This window comes from Podarcis raffonei, chromosome 10 (genome assembly GCF_027172205.1).
Source record: "Podarcis raffonei isolate rPodRaf1 chromosome 10, rPodRaf1.pri, whole genome shotgun sequence".
In the NCBI taxonomy this organism is placed as follows: domain Eukaryota; kingdom Metazoa; phylum Chordata; class Lepidosauria; order Squamata; family Lacertidae; genus Podarcis; species Podarcis raffonei.
Window position 1 is genome coordinate 45,793,020 of NC_070611.1, and position 24,388 is coordinate 45,817,407.

Consider the following 24,388-nt stretch of genomic DNA (forward strand, 5'->3'; position numbering starts at 1 on the left):
AGAGTGACAAGGATGCTTGATAAAGATGGTTTACATTAGGGCAATGCAGAAGTTAGATCAGAATCCACAGACAGTTCTCTGGCTGATTTGCAGAAGACTGACATGGAATTCTGACTCCCAATTGTTTAACAATGGCAACAACAAAATGAATTTTTCTACCTAAATTAAGCTTCTGTAAAGAGCTCAGCCCTGTTCTGGTCACATTCCTAGTCTCAAAATGTGCTCAAAGGGACCTTATTCTTTAATTCTTCCTATCTGTCATTTGCACCTGGCTATGGTTGTTAGGTCTTTTGAGTTCTAGCTAACAGAAAGAAAAAGGCTCAGCAGAACCAACAAGCCGTAAGTCTACCCACCCTGCTTTAGAAACGCAACATGCCATAATAGCACATTCCAATCCCTTTAGATTCCAGCTGTCACACTTTAGGTAGTTTGGGAATAAATGCAAATAGCAAAGGGGAAGGAGGGAAGAAACACAATTTTGGGGAAATGGCAGCAGAGAAAGAGGAGTTGAGTCAGAAAAGGAAAACTAAATGTCATTCCATGCATTATGTTCCTAGCACATGTCTATAGCGCATATGTTTAAAAAGATTTGTGTGTTCTGGTTTGGAAACACTTTCTCTAATATATAGTATTATAAAAGTGAAAAGGATCATACTTTTGGTGTCGTGGTTTTGACCCTGGGGACCATTCTGCCTGAGAAGACAAAAGGCAAAACAATCCCCCCTGCAGACAGATGTACTTTAGAACCAGCAAACAATGCACAAGTTGCTTCTGTATGCCCTTGGTACCCATATTTTCTTGACCAGAGAAGACCAGAAAAGACTCCAAACACAAGGTATTCTGACTGAGTTTATTCAACAAAAGGGCAAAATAAACACATGCAGTTTTATTTACAGAAAGGGTTGCAATACATTTTTCTCCTCTCATCATTGTCAAAGAATTGATTCACTCTGTTCATAGTACAAAAGGGGGGGGTGCAATTGTATACTCCTACTCCTCACAGAGGAAAATGGGATGCTCCAAAGTGCATTGGGCTCACATGTAATTTGATTTCATGTGTCCTGTGCCTTCTTAGACTCTGTGGCCAAAATGGCAGGAAGAAACAATGTAGCACAGAGGAAGACAGATATAATTTGGGAAAGCAGTTCCCAATACAGTGGTACCGTGGGTTAAGAACTTAATTCATTCTGGAGGTCTGTTCTTATCCTGAAACTGTTCTTAACCTGAAGCACCACTTTAGCTAATGGGGCCTCCTGCTGCTGCCGCACGATTTCTGTTCTCATCCTGAAGCAAAGTTCTTAACCCGAGGTACTAGTTCCGAGTTAGCGGAGTCTGTAACCCGAAGCGTATGTAACCTGAGGTACCACTATACCATGTAATGGATGTGGTTCTCTACTGGATTGGCACTTATCTAGATTCTGGCTCAATTGATGCAAGTTTAGAATGACTGGAAGCACCTCCCTAAAGAGATCTGAAATGGAGAAGTTCATCCTTGACTCCTGCCATGCCAGTCAGAAAGGCATAGTGGGCTTGTTTTGAGAGCTTTTCCTTTTTTATTTTGAGGTGATCCATCAACTATGAAAAAACTACAGCTTTATAAACTGTGGTCCATGCCCCCGCAAATGAGGCCAGCATTTTCCTGATTTCTTCAAGGACTGTGGCAAAAGAACATTAAGTCACTTTGTTGCATGAAGCTTTAGTCTACATCTTCATCCTTCAAGCAACTGATCAATACTGGGCTTGCTGGGGTTTCTGGTTCCATGACTTCATCCTTTAAGCAGCTGAGCAGCACAGAGGTTGCTGGAGCTTCTGGTTCAATATCCTTATCCCTTAAGCAGCCGCCTGGCATAGGACTCAGTGGGGATTCCGTGTCCATATCTTCATCCTTTAAGCAGCTGATTGGGACTGGTAGCGGTGGGGCTTCAAGTTCCATTGCTGAATCGTCAAGAATTTCTTCTTTCACCTCCACAGCAACAACTGCAAGAAACAGAGAGAGGGGCTACATTGACATCGCAAGACACAATCCTCAGAGCATGCGCATACACATGTAAGAAATAAGCAATAGCAAAAGCTTGTGGTAAATTGCATCCATATGTACCAAGGCTGGGAGACTTGTGACTGGAGTTTCCTACAACAGCAAGCAGATTCTGCACTGGAAATGGTGAGCAGGAAAATAGCTAAGTTACACAACCACCACCTTCCCATCTCCAATCCCACTGAAGGGGGGGCAGCAAAAAAGTAGGAATAAGTGACACCCCTTTTAACTTACTTTCATCAGAAGCTGGTTTTAGGGAGGTCTTGCTTGCAGTTTGTGTGCCCTCCTTTGCTTTAGGGGCAGCCCTTTTCTTGGCAGCCTGTGCTTTCTTCTTTACTTCGGGGGCAGCCGTCTTCTTTGCTGCTTGCTTGATGGAACGAGCTTTAGCAGTCATCTTCTTCCCTTTGTATACAGAAGAAAGGCAGTTATAAGAAAACCCACCTTTGTGACTGTTTTGCTTTTTACATTAACATCTTGTTGTGAAGGGTTGTTTTGTGTGTTGTTGTTTTTTTGGTATGGCAGCAGCATTCAGTCAAGTGAGCTCTCAGTGGAGCTGAAATTACTTAAGACACTGGCTGACTACTTCAAAGAGAGCTAGAATTAAGACTCATAGGAATCTCGCAAGATAGGTTAGGCCACTCAGTGAACCGAGCAGGATGCTGATCAAACAATTCTCTAAACACACCGTTACAACCCTGACACAAGTGCTACTGATCATCATTTTTGTTTAGTTTAAACTACAAGGTGAGCTTTATGGCTGAGTGAGGATTTGAACCCCGGTCTCCTAGATCCTAGTTCAGCACTCTAACCATTACACCACACTGGCTCTCATATGTTTAGTATATTTAGTTGGCGTTGGCCATCAGGCCTATGGTTCAATTAGTCCACTACAGTCATCTGATATTCAGCCAGAGCTTATTTCCCGCCATGTTAACAGAGACCCTTTTAGTAAGAGACGTTCAGGGTTTCAAACACAATTGTAGCCACAATTCTTGAAGAGCCATAGCTCATGTTCTGCCCAAACAAGGTCCCAGATTCAGTCACCTAGCACCTCCTCGTAGAAGGATCTTTGGTATTACAGAGAAGGGCCCTATTCGGTGTTACCTCACAGCAAGCCATCCTCACCGGCAGCATAAGAAAGGCATGCTCCTTTAAGGCTCAGGTTGGGTGACAGAGGGACAATGGGATGATAAAAGGGATGGTGGGAATTGTAGTGCAACAAAATTGGAAGAATCACAGGTTCATCATCCCGGTCATAGAGCCAAGTCATATGCGTGGTCCATCCAATCGAGAATCCCAATTCCAATAGTGACAGCTTACAGTGATTCGCAAGAATGCATGGGACCAAGGCACAAGCTAATGATGAGGCAGTCCATTTCATGCCCTGTCAGACAGTCCCATCACCCACATTTCAAGCTCCTCCATTTTGCGATGCCATCCTCACAGAAGATAGTCCAGGCAAATGTTCCACCCCCATCTTCTGTACCTTAATGTTCCTTGCATGTGCTCTGGTAGTTCTGGGCAGCATACTATCTGCAGCAAGCTTATGACTTAGTATCAGACCTTGCAATATTTGCTTTGTTATTAAGATGAATCATAGAGACAAGGTTGTTCCAATTGCCACTCACTTTTCCTTCCATATGGCTTTCGCTTCTTCTTCAGCACCTCCTTAGCTGGCACTGGTGACATAGGCTCTGCCACCGAGGAAACAGATCTACAATCAGAAGCTACACAGGACACAGGAGACGTTAAGCAGTAGCTAAGTATAAAGACACAGCTGCATGCGGTTTCCAAGCAGGAGGGTTCATGATTAGTTCCCAGTTTAACAGGCTCAGAACACTTTGTATAAAAAGATAAGAGGAGACAGAGAAGGACAGTTTTCTGTCTAGTCTCCCACAAGCCCCCAAGTTTGCTACCTTTGTACATTTTATTCTGGGGCCTCACAATGATTTCATCTTGTAAAGAACGTCAGTGGCTCAGAGTAAGGTAATTCAAAGGTAGAGGAACAAAGCCAAAAGGCTGCTCTAGTCCTCACTGAATGAGCTGCATGTATATGGAGCTGGTATTGAGAGCAGAATCAGTTTAACGACCATTTCTGCTTGAAAACATCCTCCCTCCCTCAAAATAGGGGGCTCCTGTTGTTTTGATTTCAGCTTCAGCTCCTCATCAGCTACTGAACCTGCCCATTCTGGTTCCCAGCCTTTAACATGTCCAGGTTTGCTATGCAATAAAGACATAGGGTGGGTCAGGTGTAAGGTACCTCTTTCTCGTAAGAGAAGTAATAGGTCAGATTGCCGCCAACACAACTTGAGTGAAACTGGTGATGCTGGATGAAAAGAAGATACATTCTCTTACCTGGTGCTACTGGGGGCTGTAGCTGGTAGCCTATCAGCTCACACCAGCCCACAGGATAGATATCTGGGGACTCACAGTCCACCCACTGGTCATATTCGCTGTCCCAACCATCAAAATGTATCCTGAGGAGCCGATGTACCACTCGCTTCACTGTGGCCACACAGATAAGCCTGGGCTCCATCAAGTCTACTGCTTCTAGCTTGGCACCCATCTTGAAGCCATGGTTTGGGCAATCCTGGGAAAAGGAGCAGCACGATATACCCAACCTCAAATAATAATATACATCCGTGAAGGCTTCCTTCCTTCCATTTATTTATTGAAGGCACTCAACGTTCTTGTTCTCAGAAATCCAAATTCTGCATGCTGCTCTCTGATTTTAAATTTTTAAGTGTATGCGTGTGTGTGTGCGCGCACACACACACACACACACACACACACACACAGAGAGAGCTGTAAAAAATTTTTATTAAATAAATATTTTAATAAATAAATAGCCAATTCTACTGGGGAAGCTTAGCGGTTCAAGTTGAGGGACAGTATGAATGTCCAGAAATGATATTTGTAATGAGGTAAGGAAGGATTTTAAACCGGGGGCAGGGCGGGGGGACAGCCCTACAAATTTAAGTTAGCAGTACCAATGCCAAGGTTATAAGTGAGAGATTTGACTCTGCTGCAGAGTGCAGTCTTCTTGATCTCTTTTCAGCAAAGCACACTGTCAAGGGTGATCATTGAAATTCTATGTACGAAATGAATCTTACTTCCCTATCTAGACTAAAATATCCCAGACACTTGGACCTTTCCACTTAGTTAAGCCATTCACAACCCTTGATAAATCTGATTGCCATTTTCTGTAGCTTCAGGGAAACACTTTACACAATATTTCCTAAGTATGCTTGCATCTGCACTGTATATAATGGCATTTCTCATAAGGCCATTTGCTTCTCAACAACAGAGCCACTAGTTTAGGGTGATGCTGGTGCCTTTGTGAACTTGCCCTTCCACATGGTACTCACCACGTTGAACAGATGTGCTGGTGCAGCCTTTGACTTGGTCTTTTCTAGATAGCTTGTCCAATTGAAGGTCTTGGCATCATGCCCTGAAGTACGAAGTTGGGGGGGGGGACATGTTACTGGAATGAAACACCCCCCTCCTGCATGCAGGAGAAGCATGCAAGTCATTGTCTATCCCGTTGCACATATTTGTCCAAGAAGCAGCCAATGCCAGCTACAGTGGGGCTAAGCAAAAACAACGTTTGCTTTTCAGGGTGGAGATCAGACAGAACACAATGCAATAGCTATTCAGAAAACCAAGTGGTTCTTGTTTCCAGAGGAGTGCAGAGGCAGGAAAGGATGAACACCAGCTTTTGTATAGCCCTCCGATGCCCCCAAAAGAGAAGCATGGAAACGGCAAGATTCAGAGGCAGGCATCCTATTCAGAGCAAACGCAGGAGGATAGCAAGACAGAAACTGAATTCCAGCCAAACTCCCAATTTTCTTGGGCAGGAACAACAACAGAGATCGCCATCTTGATGGCAAAGAAGAAACAGAGTATGTCGGTTTCACACTTATAGTCTAACATAAGCAAGGCTTTCTTAGCATTCTATTTTGCGGGGAAGGAGCTCAATCTGCCACGGAAGCAGGCAAAGAGGAGGAGAGCTTGGGGTCCTCACCTTTCGGAGGAGTCAGTTCAATGTTGTTCTGCTTACAGAAATTGACAGGGAAAATGGAGTGCAAGGAAGCATGGTAGCAGAACCAATCAGAACCATCCTCAGAGGCTGCGCCATCAATGCCGATCATGAGATAGCCATCTAAAAGGACCTGAAAGACAGACCAGGGGTGAGAAAGTGAACCTGAAGGTTGTTCTAAAGTATTTCATAATAGCAGTTTCTAAACTCAACAGAGAGAAGAGCTGGAGCACTCTATGGTGTTAAGTGCCTAAATATAACATACTTGCCTCTTAATTTTCTCACTCATTTATTTCTAAAATATTCATAACTTGCTTTTCTTTCAAAAACCAAGATCTGCACTCACATGTGTGTGATTTGAACATCCCATCAACACTGTACAAGCATTACTAAATTTTTAAAAAAGCAGACTCATAGCACATAGCCGCTATTTTGTGACTGTTGCCTCCAACGTTTTCTCAAAATTCGAAATCTGCCCACTGGCCCAAATCAGTTGGCTTTAAGGTATATAAATTAGAGGCTTAATTTTTTATTTCATAAAAATTTATACATCGTTTCCTTGTAAAAAAACAACAACCCCAAAGCAGTTCCTTTTTTCCTTCAAAGTCTAACTCCCAATTCCTTGAAAGCGCTGTGCTTGGCTGAAGCAGCCGCTCCCTCTTTTCAGACTGGCATACCTTACGGACAGTAGCCACACAAATGTTGCCCATATTCAAAGGGTCAATGGCTTCCAGTTTCATGCCTTCCTCAAACCAGCGACCTTCTGGGTAGACAGCACGCACCTGGAAGAGATTACGGATGAGAAAGAAGTTGGTGATAAAGAAATAAAACACATGCAGGGACATGTGTGGGTAACTTGAAAGACTGACCTTGGTGATTGGGGTGTAGGAGTTCAAATTGCTTTCCAGCTTTGCTGGCTGGCCTTGGGGAAGCAGCACTCTTGTTCTCAGTTAATTATCTGATACACAAGAACAGCAGTGACCTACGTCACAGCATGGTTGCAAGGCCAAGTAGGATAAGCACGATAAAGGGAAAGACAACATCTCCCATTGCTTAAGCTTCCTCCAAGGTCTAGTCCTTCAATAGTGGAATGACTCTTTCCAACCACAGAAAGTCTTCCCCATATTTTTGCTGCAAGCCATCCTTGTTTTGCTCTCAACTCACGTAGGTCCTGTATCCTATCCCAAATAGCTCAACATTGTAATTTGTTTATTCATATACTGTCTTTTAAAGAGCATCTCAAAGCACAACAGAAAAAAGACAGCAATCCATTAAGCAAAGTAAAACAGTGTTAAATCTTTGAAAAATAAAATGCAGCAGCAATTGAGGGCAAATTAACAATAATACCTCCACTACTACTACTACTACTACTACTACTACTACTACTACTACTTTATTTATTTGCTGCCCATCTGGGCTGCCCCGGCCACTCTGGGTGACTTCCAACAAATTATAAAACCACAGTAAAACACCAAACATTAAAAACTTCCCTATACAAGGCTGCCTTCAGATGTCTTCTAAGAGTCAGATAGTTGTTTATTTCCTTGACCTCTGACAAGAGGGCATTCCACAGGGTGGGTGCCACTACCAAGAAGGCCCTCTGCCAGGTTCCTTGTAACTTTACTTCTTGCAGTGAGGGAACCACCAGAAGGCCCTCAGAGCTGGACCTCAATGTCTGGGATGAACAATGGGGGTGAAGATGCTCCTGCAGGTATACAGAACTAAACTATAAAGAACTAAACATCAGCTTGGGAAGAGGCACTTCAGAAGGTGCTGAAACACCAACAGTACTGGTGCCTGTCTCGGTTCCAGGGCAAAGTGATTCTATGGAGAGCCACCACAGAGAAGCCCCCCCCCCAACTGGTTCATACAACACTGAGCTCCTTGGGCGCTACAACAGCTAGTCCCTTGCAAGGCAGGAGAGGGATTTCAAGAGCTCCATAAACCACCAATCCCCCAAATGGTGCAAATCCCATCTCACTTGGAGACCAAAGAAAAGAAAGAGACCATAAACCTTTCCCACCTTCTTGAAGAGATATGGAACAGCATCACAGTAGATCTTCCGGAAGGTAGGGTGGTGTGCCATGTCATTAGATTTTTCTTCCAGCAAAGACATAAAAGGATATTGAAAGTAAGAAAGAGTGAAACAAGACATCTTGAATTTGCTAGTTAGTGGTCATCTTTTGGCAAGGAAAATTCTTCTTCCATTTAAAAATATATTTGTCACAGCATACATTTCAAACATTCTCATCATCTTAAAAACCGTCAAATAACACATCATGTGCTCCAATCTCATTAAAAGGAAGGAATACATTATATCTGCAACAATTTGAAAGGTTAAAATATATACTTCAAGTAGAAGAGTAGTTTTTCTTCTATGTAAATCCTCACCCGTTCTCTTTATGCTATGGCCAACCCTTCTAGACCAGCCAACAGGGTGGATTAAGGGGCTCCACATGTGGCACCAGAAATCATCAACGCTGTCCCCGTCTTCATAGAGAAGCCTCAGGCGGCCACCAATCACGGTGTCCACAACAGCCACACGCATCCGAGAAACACGGGTCTTGTCCACCACTTCCAGTCTCATGCCTTGGCGGAAGGGATACTTCATGTTCTCAGTCATCTGAGTAAACAAGAAGAGAGATGCTCTGCTGGTTCCATGTCTGCGACTCTCCGCCACAGAGACTGCGCAACTCTCTGCACTTTTACGCTTCCTCCTCTAGAGTGCAGCCTTGCAGTTCTTCTTAAACATGGGATGCCGCATGAATAATAATAATAATAATAATAAAATTGCTGATGCCTCCATGTCAACATAAAAGCATTCGGCCATCCATTCAGACTGGATTTTTTTCAAACACTTTCAGTAGCCCAGGTCATACACCCATAGTTAATGGTTTAGCATGAATGCAGACATGGCTCCCACTTCACTCCTTCTCTAGCTCGAGTGGGAGTCATGAACCATGGTCCTTGGCTTAGTGATACAGCTGAATAAATTTTGGCTTCTGGACTCATTTGATTGAGTCCAGATCTGAATCCCCAGTTCAGATGCAGTATTAAGCCAGGGGCCAGGGTTTGTTGGCCCTGCTCAAGAAGAAGTAAAGCAGGCGCCTTCTTTGCATTCATACTAAACCATTAACTACTATTTACCATGAAATGTGAATGCTGCCATTGCCACTTTTGTGTCGCCCAGAGCATTTAGATAAATAAAAACACAATCTAACCTGATTTATTACATTTGTATTCTGCCCTTTCTTCAAGAAGCTCAGGGCAGCATACATGGTTCTTCCTCCCTTTATCCTCACAACAACCCAGTGAGGCAGGCTAGGCTGGGAGAGAGAGAGAGAGAGAGGCTTGCCCAAGGTACCCTAATATCATACGGACTGTTTTGTTGTGGGGAAAGTCTCAGTCAAAATTCCAGAACCTTCCTTGGGTTCATATTCTGTGTTAAGGGATCATGCCCCACATCTCTGGCAGAAGCAGATTTAGCCAACAAAGTGCTGTAAACCAGGAGGTGGAGCTACGAACGAGGAAAACATCTGAAAGCAGCCCTGTTTAGGGAAGCTTTTAATGTTTGATGCATTACTGTATTTTAATATTTTGTTGGAAGCCGCCCAGAGTGGCTGGGGAAGCCCAATCAGATGGGCAGGGTTATTATTATTATTATTAATAATAATAATAATAATAATAATAATAATATCGCAACTCTGGCATGAACTCTGGCAAACCAGACTCTCGTGTCCCCTGCACAAATCTGCCATACGTGGATTCAGTCATACCTTGGGTTGAAGTTGCTTCAGGTTGAGCGCTTTCGGGTTGCGCTCCTCGGCGACCCGGAAGTAACGGAACGCGTTACTTTCGGGTTTTGCCACTCGCGCATGCGCAGACGGTCAAAAATGACGTCATGCGCATGCGCGGAAGCGGCGAATTGCAACCCATGCACGCGCAGACGCGGGTTGTGTTTACTTCAGGATGCGAACGGGGCTCCGGAACAGATCCCGTTTGTATCCAGAGGTACCACTGTATAACTGACCTACTTTACAATGCTACTGGCTTCTTGAAAATTAATAAAATTATTTAATAATAAAAATACAATGTGACTGGGGGGGGGATACCTAACTAACTCATACCCAGAGTGGACCTACTAAAACAAATGGACCTAAGTCCATTGTTTTCAGTGGGTCTCCTCTGAACATGGCTAACATTCGGTATTATCTGTTGTAAAGATTACTGAGATAATATATGAGAAGCACTCTGAACTTTAAAAAAAGATCTAGAGGGAAAAAAAATATACAAAGCATTATTATTAAACAATGACCTTCTGCCTGATCCTACCCATATTTATTAAAAGCAGATCCAACAGATTGCAGTAGAAACACAGGTGCAAATAATTGCAACCTTGATATCACCTAGAAGCAGTAGCTCACTGAGTCTCCCCCAAAAAGGAAGTCTCCTTGCCCCCAACAGCCTAATATACCATCTCTAGCCAAGGCAGCCTTGTAAAAGGGGGGAGGGAAAAGGAGGCATAATGAAGTATAACACTAATTACCCTCTCACAATGAACATTCTGAAGAGACTAATCAACACTGCTTAGTGATTCCAACCCTGAATCACTGGTTCGTGCCTGTTTGCCTGTTTAAATGTGGAAGCTAAAATTGCAAAAGCTCTTCCTCAATCCGCCATCTCACTATTTAGAGGCACAGATTATGAAGAAAAATCCCTTCCGGCCAAAGATCCCTTTCTAAAATGTGCCAGCAGGGGGCGCCCCTCTCCCTCCAGCAGCATATACAGCTAAATTGAGTTTTTAGGTGAGTTAGTGAAGGCAACAGACCAAACAGCAGGGTTTTAATTGCTCTTTATTTAGTCTTTTAAACTGAAGGACATCATGTCACGAATGTGGGAGATTACAGCTAACACATTCTGTTCATATCAAACAATGCACTGGGCAGAACCCAAACACTCTGAAGAAAATTCTACCAACTTTATGCTATGCTGCTTATCCCAGACACGGCTCAGTCCTGAAACACATTGTGTTTTTCAATGCACTGCATTCACATCCACACTATGCATTTAAAGCACTGTCATATCACTTTAACAGTAACTTCTCCCAGGGGTTCATGGGAACTGTAGTTTGTTAAGGGTTCTGGGAGTTGTAGCTCTGTGAGGGGTAGTATCCTAACAACCCTCAGCACCCTCTCAGTTCCCAAAATTCTTTGGGGGAAGCCGTGAGTGTTGAAATGCTATAAGAGTGCTATAAATGTATGGTGTGGAACTTGTAGAAGTGTCTTTCCCTTATCACCAGGCCTTCCAGACAGAGGTGAGCTCCAGCATGGCTTGCAGGCCATATTAAATCTGAACAGGCTACTGCAGCCTCCGACTTTGTGTTCTCTGGATGTTTGGACTACAATTCACATTTGCCCCAGCCAGCATGAGCAATGGTCAAGGATGATGGGTGGTGTATTTCTACACATGGTGAGGGCACCGGCTTGGGCTACTGGAAGAATGGATAAGCAGAAAGGCCTTGATTCTTTCCTCTGTGTGCAGGGGGTTGGGGGGAGAAAGATTTTTTCCCTCACCTTTATATGAAAATCCACAGGGATAGTCCTGGCTCCCACAAGCTTTTTCATGAGGTACCCCTTCCAGTCGGTGTACTTTGAATGGATGGCTGTACAAAGAGGTATAAGATTGTCCAGGTAAATAATACTTTTGATTTGAGAATTTTGTTTTTATCCATTATGACTGTCTTGGTTGTGTCTGTATCGGTGTCCAATACAGTACTGTTGTTTTATTATGAAAGTGTGATTTTTAACTGCTATAAATTGCCCTCAGTATTACATATGTGGTTGAAGGCTGGGATAATGGTCTTCATATAATTAAAAAATAAACTCAGCATGCCTTTCATTCCTGCAGAAGAATGAAACGCAGGGATTTCCTCATTTTTCTTCTTCTCTGGTTAAACTTAAAGCCTCCTTTCAGCTTACACTCACCCCCAAAATTACCTGCAGCAACTTGCTTTGCTCCTTCAAAACACTGTAGTCTCTCAAAAAAAGCATCAGCAACATCTGAGTCTCAACATACTACCACCCTGAACAGGCTCTAGATTTTTGATGGAAACTTTAGAGGTGACTACAGATTACCTTGAAGTGCAGTAAATTTCTTTACATTTTGACAAGGGAAAGTTCTGCACTACAAGCAGTTAAATTATCCAACCTGCAATAACTACTTATTATTATTTATTTCATTTACCAGTTGCTTTTACAGTAAAATGTCTCAAAAGTTTGTAGGGTCCAGGCTGGGAGAGAGGTGGTCCTTGAGGCATTGCGGTCCTGAGCCATAAAGGGCTTTAAAGGTCATAGAATCATAGAATTGTAAAGTTGGAAGGGATCCTCACGATCATCTAGTCCAACCCCCGGCAATGCAGGAATTTCAACAAAAGCACCCATGACAAATGGCCACCCAACTTTTCAAAAATGAGGGGTGCTAAAAAGTTGTAACATGACTTGGTAATTCAAAAGACATTTTGGTTAAATTAATATAATTTAGCTTCACGTGGTAAAATTGCATAGAGGTAATTTAAAATGATTGCCAAGTACTTGTGGTTATATTATACGTTAATTTTTTTATTGTCATCATCATCATTATTAGGCATTACCTCACACTTTCAGAAGGTAAAATTAAAATTCTTTGGTTTTCTTAAAAGCAGTTTATGCGTTTTTTCATCAAACGTAGACTTACCAAGCTACATGTTGTCCAATCACGAAAATATTAGCAGATTTTAATTCCTCACACTCAAAAACATATTTTTAAGATTGCTTCCTGAAGAATTTTGCAAAAATTAAGTTTTACCCCCTAAAATGACAGATCCTAGTGGGAATGTCATCTAGAACAAGGGGTTGTACTATTCGGCCTAGAAAGCCCCACTCCCTGATATCAATACACCCATTTCTTGTTCATCTCTGCTTTCTCAGTCCCCTAAACAAAAATTGTCATATTGTAGGAACTCTCAAATTTACAAGCATACATGCAATTTGATAACTTTTTGCTAATGTTCCCAATGTATTCCAATGTGCAGCATTTAGGATTAATGGGCATGATCCAACTTGCGAAAAGGCAATGATGCAAATTGTGAGTTAAATAAACCCCCAAACCTAGGCAAGACTCAAAGACACTTACACTGGGGAGGCACCAGGATTTTGCTGTTAACAGCACACCAGCCAATAGGGTGAACGTCCACAGTACCCAAGTTGACCCAAAAGTCAGTGCTAGAGTCATTCTCAAAGCCTTCGTAACGTAACAGTGCCTTGTATCCTGCAAGGATTGATTTTTGGAGACAGAAAAGGAAAACAAGAGAACATTTTATTACGTCTCAAACACTGTCACCCTCCTTTTCTGATAACTATAGCACTAAGTTCCTTCAAGACAAACTCTGTTCTCCGTGTATGGACCACTGGATGCCTCCAACCACAGGGCTTCTACCACTTGTTTTAGGAAGCTGCTCCACAGCCTGAATAACTTTGCCAGCTGGAAAGATAGCCTAGTGTCCTAATTCAGCTCCCCAAATCTTTTACAGTTATGCCCTGTTACCAAGAATGCTCTCAAGGCCCATCTGGAACCCTGGGTTGGGACACAGCACAGCATGGCAAGTCTGGAAGCCTATTCCACCAGTGCTCTAGCAGAATGCTTCCCAAACTGTGGGTTATGACCTGCAAATGGGTCACAGGCTTTATTATTTTTACTGGGATGTCTTAAGCCAGGCACAGGCAAACTCGGCCCTCCAGATGTTTTGGGATTACAACTCCCATCATCTCTAGCTAACAGGACCAGTGGTCAGGAATGATGGGAATTGTCTTAAAACATCTGGAGGGCCGAGTTTGCCTATACCTGTCTTAAGCAGTGGTAATAAAATAGGCAAACATGTAGTTAGAATGCATGAAACTGATGGCTGCCAAAGACCTGAGGTCCAAAATTCATTTGACAATAAATCAATGAGTCACCTACCATGCCAGGTAAATTTGGGCTTGTGAGTTGCCATACCAAAAAGGTTGGGAAACCACTGCTCTAGCACTTGCACTGCCAAATGAATTTCCCTAGCAAACTGAAATCTACTAATAAGGCCTTGATACAGATTCCAACTACTGTGGAGCTGAGCATATTCTCTACAATAAGAAGGGGCTTCTCTGTTGCAGCCCCAATTCTTTGGAATGCCCTTCCACAAGAGGTGCAGGCAGCCTCCTCTCTACTGTCCTTTTAAAAGACAAGCTAAAACCTCCCCTTTTGAAAAGGAAAAGAGAGCCTTCCATTGCTGTGTTGCTAATTCTCTGTTCTGTTACTTCTCTTGGGCTGCTTTTATCAATAATGCTTTTAATGTAAGTTTTCAAATTAAATTATGTTTTGCGCAATAGATCTGAAACCTGCTTGAATAGCTGCATATCAGTGTTAAAAAGTAAGTACTGTACATAGCGTATTATAATGGTGTTGCTTTTATTCCCTTTTAAATATGTTGCCTGCCTCAAGTCTCCAGATGGAAGCAGATGTACATTCAAATAACAATAAGGAAAGTAAATTACTTTTTTCTGTTATCCCCCCCCCCAAGAGACCCACCTGCAATCTTAACAACAGAGGCAATCCAATACACACGACTGGGGAGCACAGCATCACTGTTTAACACTTCTACCTTCATCCCTTTTATCACATCTTCCCACTGATCATAAAGAGGCACCTGATGATGGAGTGGAGAACAGATTGAAGCAGAAAAACAGGGAGGCATAGAAAGAATAGCAAAATGTCAGAAGAATTTATATTTGCTTGTGTGTGTGTATGGATGTGCTATTGTGCACACGTGTGATGAGCAAGTGAGGGAATTGCTTTTAACGAAGAACTTTGTGCCCTTAACTCTGTTAGCTTCCGTTTCTCTAGCACCTTTCTAGGTAAAAATGTGATTGTGGGAGAAAAGGGGGCATTACCTCCAACACCAGAAGTGTTTACACAGTTTACAACACAGTTTAGCACACAGTTTACAATATGGATATTCAAAGTAATCTTGATTTGATATTCTTGTTTAAAAACAAAATTTAAGCTACTCTGAGCACTTTCCTGGGGACCCTTCTTATCTTATCAGGAGCCTACAACACAACACATATGGGCTTGATGGAAAGTAGGGAGTGCTCACATGTTTGAAACTGCCAACAGGCGCAGCCTTGCATCCATGGTCCTGCAGATACGCTCCCCAGTCAAAGCCAACGATGAGAGCTGGGAGGGGACACAAGAGACCATCTCAACACAGAAGGTTCAAGGTTGGCAAACAGATTCACCACAATAGGACAAGGACAGATATGGGGACATCTTCTATTGGAGCATCATCCTCTTGGTGTAAGACACTGCGAGTTTCCGAAGAGCTCAGACATCTTTATCCAGTAGAAAGGAGAAAATAGCTAGATCTATTATAGAGAGCGCAGACCAGTCCAGACGTTTTTAGACTTATCCAAAAGCAGAGACTAGTTTACAAGGCCAACAAGTCTGAAATGCACCGCCAAAAAACAGGAAGGGGATGCACATCTCTCTCTCTCTCTCTCTCTCTCTGTGCCATGAAGGCACTCCTTCACCTTGCATCCACATCTATATAGTGGTTATACATTCATTCTTCTCTTTCAGCTGGCATATTCTATTCAACCAGAAATACTTTTGTGCATGGTTCTGATGAACTTCCTATTCACCTTGAGGTTTGAAGCAAGCAACAGCCTCTTACTTCCTCTGCCCACTTGCCAGCACTTACCATCCTGGCCAGTTGGCGTTCCATCTGCCAGCTGCCCTGTCCCCTGCGTATGGAGAAAAGCCCCAATTTTTGCAGACCAGGCTGCCTTGTGCAAGACTTTGGCTTTTTTTGTAGGTGGTTTGCCCTGTGAAAGTGTGACAAGACAAAACAAAACAATAAGGAGATGTTAATTCCCAATAGCCTTCCAGTGACACAAGGGACAGACAAATCTTGCTGCCTGTGATAGATTTGCAGGTTAAATGGATCAAACCAGAAGGGCAGCTTTAACGAGTACAAGAAAGTCTTGTGGCACTGAAACGGCTTACAAGTAGCTTTCCTAAATGAGAAGTAACTTTGTTATCTGTATATGAAGAGATGTGGCATGATATTTCAAAGACTATTGCTTCTCTCATCAGATGTATCTGACAAAATTACTCCTGGCCTAGGAAAGCTCATGCAACCGTATGTTTTGCAGTTTTCCAAAGGTGCCAGAGAATTCTTTTTGCCATTCAAACGGAAAAGGAGCGCAATGCAGAACTTTCTGCTACTTTCACAAGACGATGACAAAAACAACTATTAATCTTTCCCTTGCCTTTTATACACGTGCTCAGAGTGGTCGACATGATTTAACAGTTGGAAAATATGGAACTCTGTCCCTGAAAGGCTCACTCCAAGTTATGGAGAAGGAAATGATATCAAGAACAGAAAGAACTAAGTTATTTCCTAAAACCTACCCGATTCCTTCATTTTCTTTTGAGGAATCCCTCTTCTCCTCCAACTCACTCTCTTATCTTTGAACTATGCTGTGTCCTGTCAACTAGTGGGGTTGTCCTTTTTCTCCCTTCTGGTGCCTCCTCTCATACAGGAAATGCTTGCAAAAGATCACACTCTTTTTATTCTAAATTTTGAAATAAACCACCACCCCTGGTGTCATATTCACAATTTCTTAATTGTACAATATTAGAGATTCCAAATAAGGCTTACTTATACAAGATTGTGTGTTTTTGAGAGATTAGTCAATCTGGAATAACCACCACTCTGTGTTTTTTCATTACAATCACTGACAATGTTTGCTTTTTAAATCACACTCCACAAAAGCAAGCATTGGAAAGGGCCTCTTCAGTAACCTGTTTGCAAATATGAAACAGCAGTTAAAGGGCAACTGTTCTGTGCTAAGTGATCTTTAATATGCTGGTGCATGTGGGTGTGCAATTCTATGGGGAAAGCATGGCTTTTCCAACCTCAACTCTCCCCTCCCCTGCCAAAAGCTACTTCCAAATAATTAGTTATCCAGTGTGGCTGTCTGCTAGGTGCCTCCTAGCACCTAAAGTCCCTGCTTCATGTGAGAATGGCTTTTTGAATATCCCTGGCAGGCCTCCAGCACTGCTCACTGTTATTTTCATGCCTCGTTTAGCAAACAGCAGCCTCGTTAAGTGGGCCTTGCTCACCTGCAGCCTTGCCAGGATGCTGGCCTTCTTGGAATTTGAAGAGTAGCTTCTGGAGCAGGAGACGCTGCAGAAACGTTTGGTCTTGGAGAAGAAGGCATCTTTTGTGCCCACAATCCCACACATCTCACAGACAGCTGAGGGGGCACAAATACAATAGGCCTCAGCAGCAGGAAGCAATTCAGTTCCACCAGAAAAGCCCAAGGCTACCAACAGGGATGATTAAACTTAAGTTGACTGGGAGCCACCTCCTCCTCCAAGCTAGGAGGAACTGTTTATGTCTCACCCACCCCCAAAGCAAGGGGTGAACCTAGGGGGAATCCTAGAGCCAGTTGGCATGTAAGAAGGGAGGTAGTAACAAAGGGGGAAGTAAAGGGGCATTTGTTGCTACTGACACAAACTGCTCTTGTCCTGGCATTTCAACTAGCGGATCAGAAGGAGAGAGCAGAGCCCATAGTGTGCTTTAGGATCCCAAAGAGAGACACCTGAAGGAGTTAGAGAGTGCCAGTTATTGCACTGGCCACTAGGAGCATCAACCAAGTTGGATAAAAAGCACAAAGCTGACAGTACTGCATTGCATTGCATAGTATTGACTATAAAGCAGAGAGATAAACTACTTCCATTAGCTTGGCGCTCAAGAGGGAACCTGTACCTCCAATAGGAATTGCATGGGTTGACCCAAACATCACACAATCACACCCTATGAGGCTGCCCAAAAGCACCTCTGTATGCCAGTGCTCCAACACAGGAAATGTGTTACAATGCAGATAGACTCCTGATTGCAGAATTTTGTCTTGAAGCTAGATTTGGTAACTTAAATAAATTCCACCACAAAAGCTGTGACCTAATGGATTGGAAAGAGCCTCCACCCTCTCATTTTGGACACAAAGGATGGCTAGCTTTTGGGTCCTCTGGGTATATGCACACCTACACCAACACACACACACATTCTCTCCCCCCCCCCCTCTTTCTCTCTCTTTCTACCACCATCTTCTCTCTCTCCTGGGGCACCCCACTTTCTCTCCTGGCCATTCCGTTTTCATACATGCACAGTCCCATAGCTCACTTCCCCTTCCTTCCTACCCACTTGGTCACTCTACTTTCTAATTCTTTTAAATATTTATTGAATTTCATAACAATTAATGATACAAATCTCATTCATCATGTTATTTACAATTATTCTCCCTCCCCTCCTCTGGACTTCCCTCAACTCGCCCTCTGCTGAGTTATTTATTTAGTTTTATTTATCATATCCTTTCACAACTTCATTTGAATAACAGATATTTTAGAGAAATGATAAGGGATTTTATTTTTGTGTAGGCCACTCTACTTTCTGTTCAGCTTCTCATTTGTCAACCTGAGCCTTGAAAAGCACAGAGTAGAAAGAGAAAGTGAAAAAGATTGTCATTCTTTCAACTTCCTCCTTTGCTTCTATGTACTTTTCAAGGGGGAAATCGGAAAGCATCTAAGCCACCTCATGATGAAGGGAGCAGAGAGCAGGAGGCACCACTGCACCCTTGGGCACCATGTTGGTAATTCCAACTGTATCTAGCTCCATTCTGATATCACCATTCCACAATTTTCAAGAAAGCTTTGTAGCTCATCATGAGGAATTGCTAGATGTGGTCTGGTACACTCAGCTGTGTACATATAACCCACCTTGCGGGAGTTGCACTGGTCCTGTTTCATGATTTTTAGACACATTACCCCCAAATGTACAAGTCTGGCCCTGCACACGTCTCCTCTCAACACAAACCTTCTTACTAAGGAAGCTTAACACTAGGAATACGATAAGAACAAATTATCATGATTGTACGTTTTTTAAAATATGTTTATTTCTCAAATGGATTTTGAGTACAAAATTTGAATTTTCTGGGCAGAAGCTTTGCTTGTGAAACAATATAGAATAATTGAATTGTTTAATTTCATGTTTTTTTAATACGACATATATTTTCAGGCTGTATTGTTTTAAAGCTACCATTAAAAACAAGTGTAAAAATTCAAACACAATTTAATGTTCAAATTATAACATACAGTATTTCTACATACAAGTTTCCATAACTGCACTGAATTCATGGGAAATGCATGTCAAAATCTTTAACTAAACATTTTTTTAAAAAAATAGCTGGTTTGAAATTGTTTTCTTGGGGGCAAGGCCCCTGTAGATTTAAAAAGTGGGCAGAACTGCATGATAGTGAAATTTTGAATTCTTCCATCTTTACACACCACTGTTTTTTCATGCAATACCATATGGCTAGGCATACTCCGTATATGCAATACTTCCTCACCATGTCTGTATGAGATAATATATCACACACACTCTCCCTATTAAAAAGCTGATATTATATTTCTTTTTGGCTCATCCTCCAAATGTAGTGTATTCCATCAACTATCTCTACCCCCCCCCCACTCTAGAAAGACTAAAGCTGCTTTGTATTCAATCATTTACAGCCTTCCTTTGCCACAAAACACCAGTACCTGGCTCAGAACCACTTTCATCTGGCAATCGGCTGGTAGGTTTTTGGGCCTGTGGAGGCAATGTAGGCAGTTCCCCAGCTTTTCGATCTGCTGCTTCATTCTCACTAGAGTCTTCCAGGAAGGAGGTACTGCCACTCTCTCCACTGCTGCTGTAACGCCGGCAGCTATCATAACCCCCAAAGAGATCCAAGTCATCATCCACTTGCTCCTCATTCTTCTGCTCCAAGGATGAGGACTTGCAATGGGCCGGAGACTCCAACTAGCAGCAAAACAGACCGGAGTATATTTGAAACACCCACAGGCATGATTGGCGGGAAAGAAGTATTCAGTTCACATATATCAAAGGCAGAATCATTTGAGCAGGCTATTTGCCAAGGAAGTGTTGGTACTTCCACTAATAATGAGGTCCCATACTCTCTCAATATGCTCCCCTTAAATTATTACATATTTATTTAAAATACTGTGATGTTTCCTTTAAGCCCAAGCAGCTAACAACAACAACAATAAACTAGAACAATTTAAAACCAACACATATCAAATATCAAGTGAAAATATTTTTCAGGCAGTAAGTGGAAGAGTAAACTGGAAGAGCTGCAGAAAAGGACAAGCAAATTATCAGATGCTGGACTAGATAGGCCTTAGGTCTGACCCAGCAGAGATCTTCTTTGGTTCTTAACAAAAAGAAAGTTAATTGGACAAACAAATAATATACGTTAAAATTCCAGGAGAAGGGAAGCGTTTTCAACTGGTGCTAAAAAGGCAGAGTCAAGTCCAGCCAAGTTTGTTAGGTAAGGTGGGATATATATGACTAACAACATGAAAGTGCATCTCTGTTCATTTATCCTGTGCTTTAAAATCTTTAATCCTGAAGTCATGATAACTCTCAAAATTTTAGGATTGACTTTTTGAGGTCTTTAGTAAGCGCCACATAAATTACATTAGGCACAATCAGAAAACAGTGATGTGGTAGTAGTGGGCAATTGCACAAAAACAAGAAGAAAAAGTAAAACTGATGTACATCCTAAGGAGTACACAAAATCAAGCTAGAATAATGGGGGGGGGGTGATATAACTGTATATCATTTCAGTTTTCTTTGACGTTTCATAACTTCAATCTTTGCTAGCATTTTCTAATTTTTCTTTCTTTCAGGGAACACTGTCTATGTTGATGTATCTTCTCCTGGGAACTCCTGAGCATCTGCTGTGGAATTTCTGCATATTGCAGAGGATTCTGGGGAATTCTCAATAGCTTGTCTCAAGTCCATTTGAAGCTATACCCTGGTCCATTGGGCGTAGACGTCACCCTGACTTCATTCCTGCCCCTCTCCTAGGCCGTGCATTATACGAGATAATCCCTAAGTGCAGACATGTTACCTTTCAGGATTGCCAGAATTGCTAAAATTGCCCGGAGGGCCAGATCAGAACACACTTTTAAACCCACTGACCTGTGCAATCCTTTCTACACATCGGAAATTTAGGGGCAAAGCAGACAGAATGTTAAACACAGTTGGCAAAAAGAGAGAGAGATAACTGTACATTTAGTCCCCCCCTCCTACTTGCTGGATTCAAGCAATGTTAGGACACTGTAGGCAGAAATGTATGAGGGGAAACCCAAGTGAAGCAAACAAGTGAGTTAAAAAGACTTTGGGGGTATGTGGCCATGACTATAGCTCAGCCCTGTAAAGACAGGAGGTAAACAGTGAAGCAGAAAGATGTTAAGCATCTTTGTGAGTTTAGCAACATACTGAGGAAGCCAGTGCAGTCAAACATCCTACCACCTTGGTTTTTCTTTCTAATTCAAGAAGATTGCAATGTCAAGCAGGCAGCAGATACCCATAGTAGCCCACTACAATTTGGGGTGAAAACAATCTGACCACATCCAGTAGAGATTACTTTAAGCAGATTAGTCCAATCTTAAGCACTTTTTGCAAGTATAACCATCAGGACATTTCCCACCTATGTTCAATGCATGTTTATGGGAGAATAAAAAAATAATCTAAGTTACAGTTTATGAATATAAAGCCCCAGCAAATAGCTATTATAAACTAAGTAGTTATTCAACAGGAAGGACATGTATTATTATTTTTTGTATATTTGTTGTGAGGGATCAAGCAATATGCTGTATTAATTAAGTCCAATAACCCAGCAAGCCACCAAATCACTACTGAGTTCATAAAGTTCTACAATACGACTACTCATCCAGCCATAATGCACCCTACAGCTGGAACCACCACACCATAAATATCAAATTCCATTTCCTGACTGAGCTCCACCCTCTTCCACAAAGCATCCTTTAATCCCAAGAATCTCCAGTTCTACACTCCTAACCAATTGGCATCTTCCAATCAATGTTGCATTAGCAAATCCAACCCTTATTCCCATTTATTGTGTGATCAGATCCTACAATACATTTAAACTGTAAGTTGCCCCACTGTGTTCAGGGGAACTTGCTCTTAAATTTGCACAGGATTGCAGACTGGTGAACTCACCAACCTTTGGGCCCAATCTGGAGAAACTGTCATGGGCAGCATGCAACAAAGCATACACCAAAACTAATTCTACTGACTACAGTCTAATTTCAGTGGAAAGATGGGGCCAAGGAAGACCTATCCTGGTCCAGCCATGGGCACAAAACTGGCGACTCCTGAACTGATGGTGCTCAAACAAATACCAGTAGCTGGATGCATGCACACGAAAGCTTATACCAATAACAAACTTAGTTGGTTTCTAAGCTGCTACTGGAAGGAATTTTTTAATTGTTTCGACTATGGCAGACCAACACGGCTACCTACCTGTAAACAGTAGCTGGGTGTTACTCTTATTCTATTGATACTTAACTGTTCACTATGCAATCTGTCATTTAGTTTTAATAGCAGCTGATTACTACTTTAATAACCTGTTTGATAAGCAAGAAGCAGCAACATGCACGCAGAGCAAAGCCAGGAGGTAATTAGCCAATATGCTTTCAACAGGTCTAACGCTGTCCCACATACATCTTTCAATACTTAAAAGAAACTTACACGTGTGCAGGATCATTCACATAATAACATAGTTGGGAGCATCAGTCACATGGATTCAATTGGGGGCGGGGACCAACACTTTCAGCACTCAAAAATTTCAGTCTATTTTTATTTTTTGTCAAGGGCAGCAATACAAAGTAAATATAGCATTGATACTAGAAACAATTCATACTGAGGAGAGCACAGAAGGAGTAAAATGCATTTTGGGGAGGTGGTGAGCTTTGTCCCACATGCTGGTTTTCTAAAAAGAGAAATAACAGTATATTTAAGTAACATTTGGCTTCCATCAAAAAAATATTTTCCCTAAAGGAAAACCTATAGATTTTTATTATTATTTATAATTATAACCAATAAAGAAAATATAAAATGCCTAGAAAAGAAGAACCTCTATAACCTAAAATACACTTGTGTATCGACTTATAAAATACACTATATATAATCTGATTTGTAAAAAAAAAAAATAGACATAGCATTACAAAAACCACCTTTTGATTGAGGAAGTAACAAGTATTCAGTGAATTGCTTCCAATATCCATATCTATCCATCTATCTATCTATCTAGACTAGGAGCAACTGTCTTTGAAAGTAAAAGAGAGAAAAAGACAAGCGAGTTAACTTTCAAGGAAGCTTATTTGATACCGTTTAGGACTAAAGAAAAGTGCCTTTCCTTGCACACAGGGGTCCAGCAAGAAGGGCGGTGGGAGAAAGAGAGGCACGGGTTGTGGGGCGAGCTCCTTTTAGGGGGAAGGGGGCACCGTCTATGAGGGAAATATACTGTATTCCGTTTTCACGTGGAACACCCGCCTCCCCGCCCCTCGCCATAAGCGGAAGGCAGGCAGGTGGGACGTTATTACGGCACCAGAGCAAGGAACTTGGGAGCCCTTCCTCACTGCCGCCTCGCCGCTAACCGAGCAAAGCAACCACCACCACCGACTTACCGGGCCTCCTTCCCGCTCCATGGCTCTCCTCTTGCCCATGCAGACGCCGAGCAGCACAGCCAGCGACAAGACGCGGCCGGGCGGCGCGCGCTCCCTTCCCCCTACGGAGCGCACGAGTCACCAATAGCCGCGTCGCCTTCAGCGTCCTCCCCGCGCACCTCCAAAGCGCATGGGCTCGTTCGCGCTCCCGCCGCCGTCGCCGCCCAATGGGCAGAGAGAGAAGACGCGGCGCCGGAAGAGCAGGAGGGGGAGGCGTGCGGCGTGTAAACAGCCTTCGCTCCACAGCGCGCAGGGTTCTGGGAGTTGTAGTTCTTAAGGGGCGCAACGAAGTTTAACTCAGGCTGTAGACCCGTTGGGGAGCAAAACCAAAAACACACTCTTAGAACGTCTCTCCTCATGTTCTCAGTGGGGTGTTTACTTTGCAGAGAATGCAGACCATGTGCCCAGTCCGTTCCTCGCAGGGAAAAAGGCACCGCCTCCCAGGCCATTGTCCGTCGGCCCTGCAGGCAGCAGCCGTCCCTGAGGGAAGCCCCCCAACCCGCTAACATTATATGGCAGAGGAGCGCTCGACGCTACCCGCTCTCCTGTGCCAGCAGCTGCCCGCCAGGCAATCCTTAGTAAAGGCCAGGCTGCAGTCGGGCTCGCCCTGCGTTATAAGGAGTGTGCCTGAAAAGCGAAGCGCCGCC

General features: G+C 42.9%; 1 protein-coding gene across 3 annotated transcripts; it reads right to left on the reverse strand.

Annotated features, from left to right (window-relative positions):
- Nucleotides 1-1,536: 1,536 nt before the first annotated feature.
- On the reverse strand, nt 1,537-23,834 carry L3MBTL2 (L3MBTL histone methyl-lysine binding protein 2). Of its 3 annotated transcripts, none has more exons than XM_053406725.1 (17): nt 23,703-23,834; nt 19,746-20,004; nt 17,271-17,404; nt 15,844-15,967; nt 15,241-15,320; nt 14,673-14,790; nt 13,245-13,379; nt 11,648-11,736; nt 8,466-8,697; nt 8,098-8,174; nt 6,752-6,856; nt 6,060-6,207; nt 5,404-5,486; nt 4,391-4,625; nt 3,664-3,729; nt 2,270-2,437; nt 1,537-1,977 (listed from the first exon to the last, which is right to left on the reverse strand). In XM_053406725.1, the coding sequence occupies exons 1-17, from the start codon at nt 23,739-23,741 to the stop codon at nt 1,697-1,699; spliced, it is 2,373 nt and encodes a 790-aa protein (XP_053262700.1). In that variant the 5' UTR covers nt 23,742-23,834; the 3' UTR covers nt 1,537-1,696. The 3 variants fall into 3 exon arrangements, with proteins under 3 accessions (XP_053262700.1, XP_053262699.1, XP_053262701.1); XM_053406724.1 differs by having other exon boundaries at nt 3,664-3,762; XM_053406726.1 differs by lacking the exons at nt 14,673-14,790; nt 15,241-15,320 and having other exon boundaries at nt 3,664-3,762.
- Between the last annotated feature and the right edge of the window lie 554 nt (nt 23,835-24,388).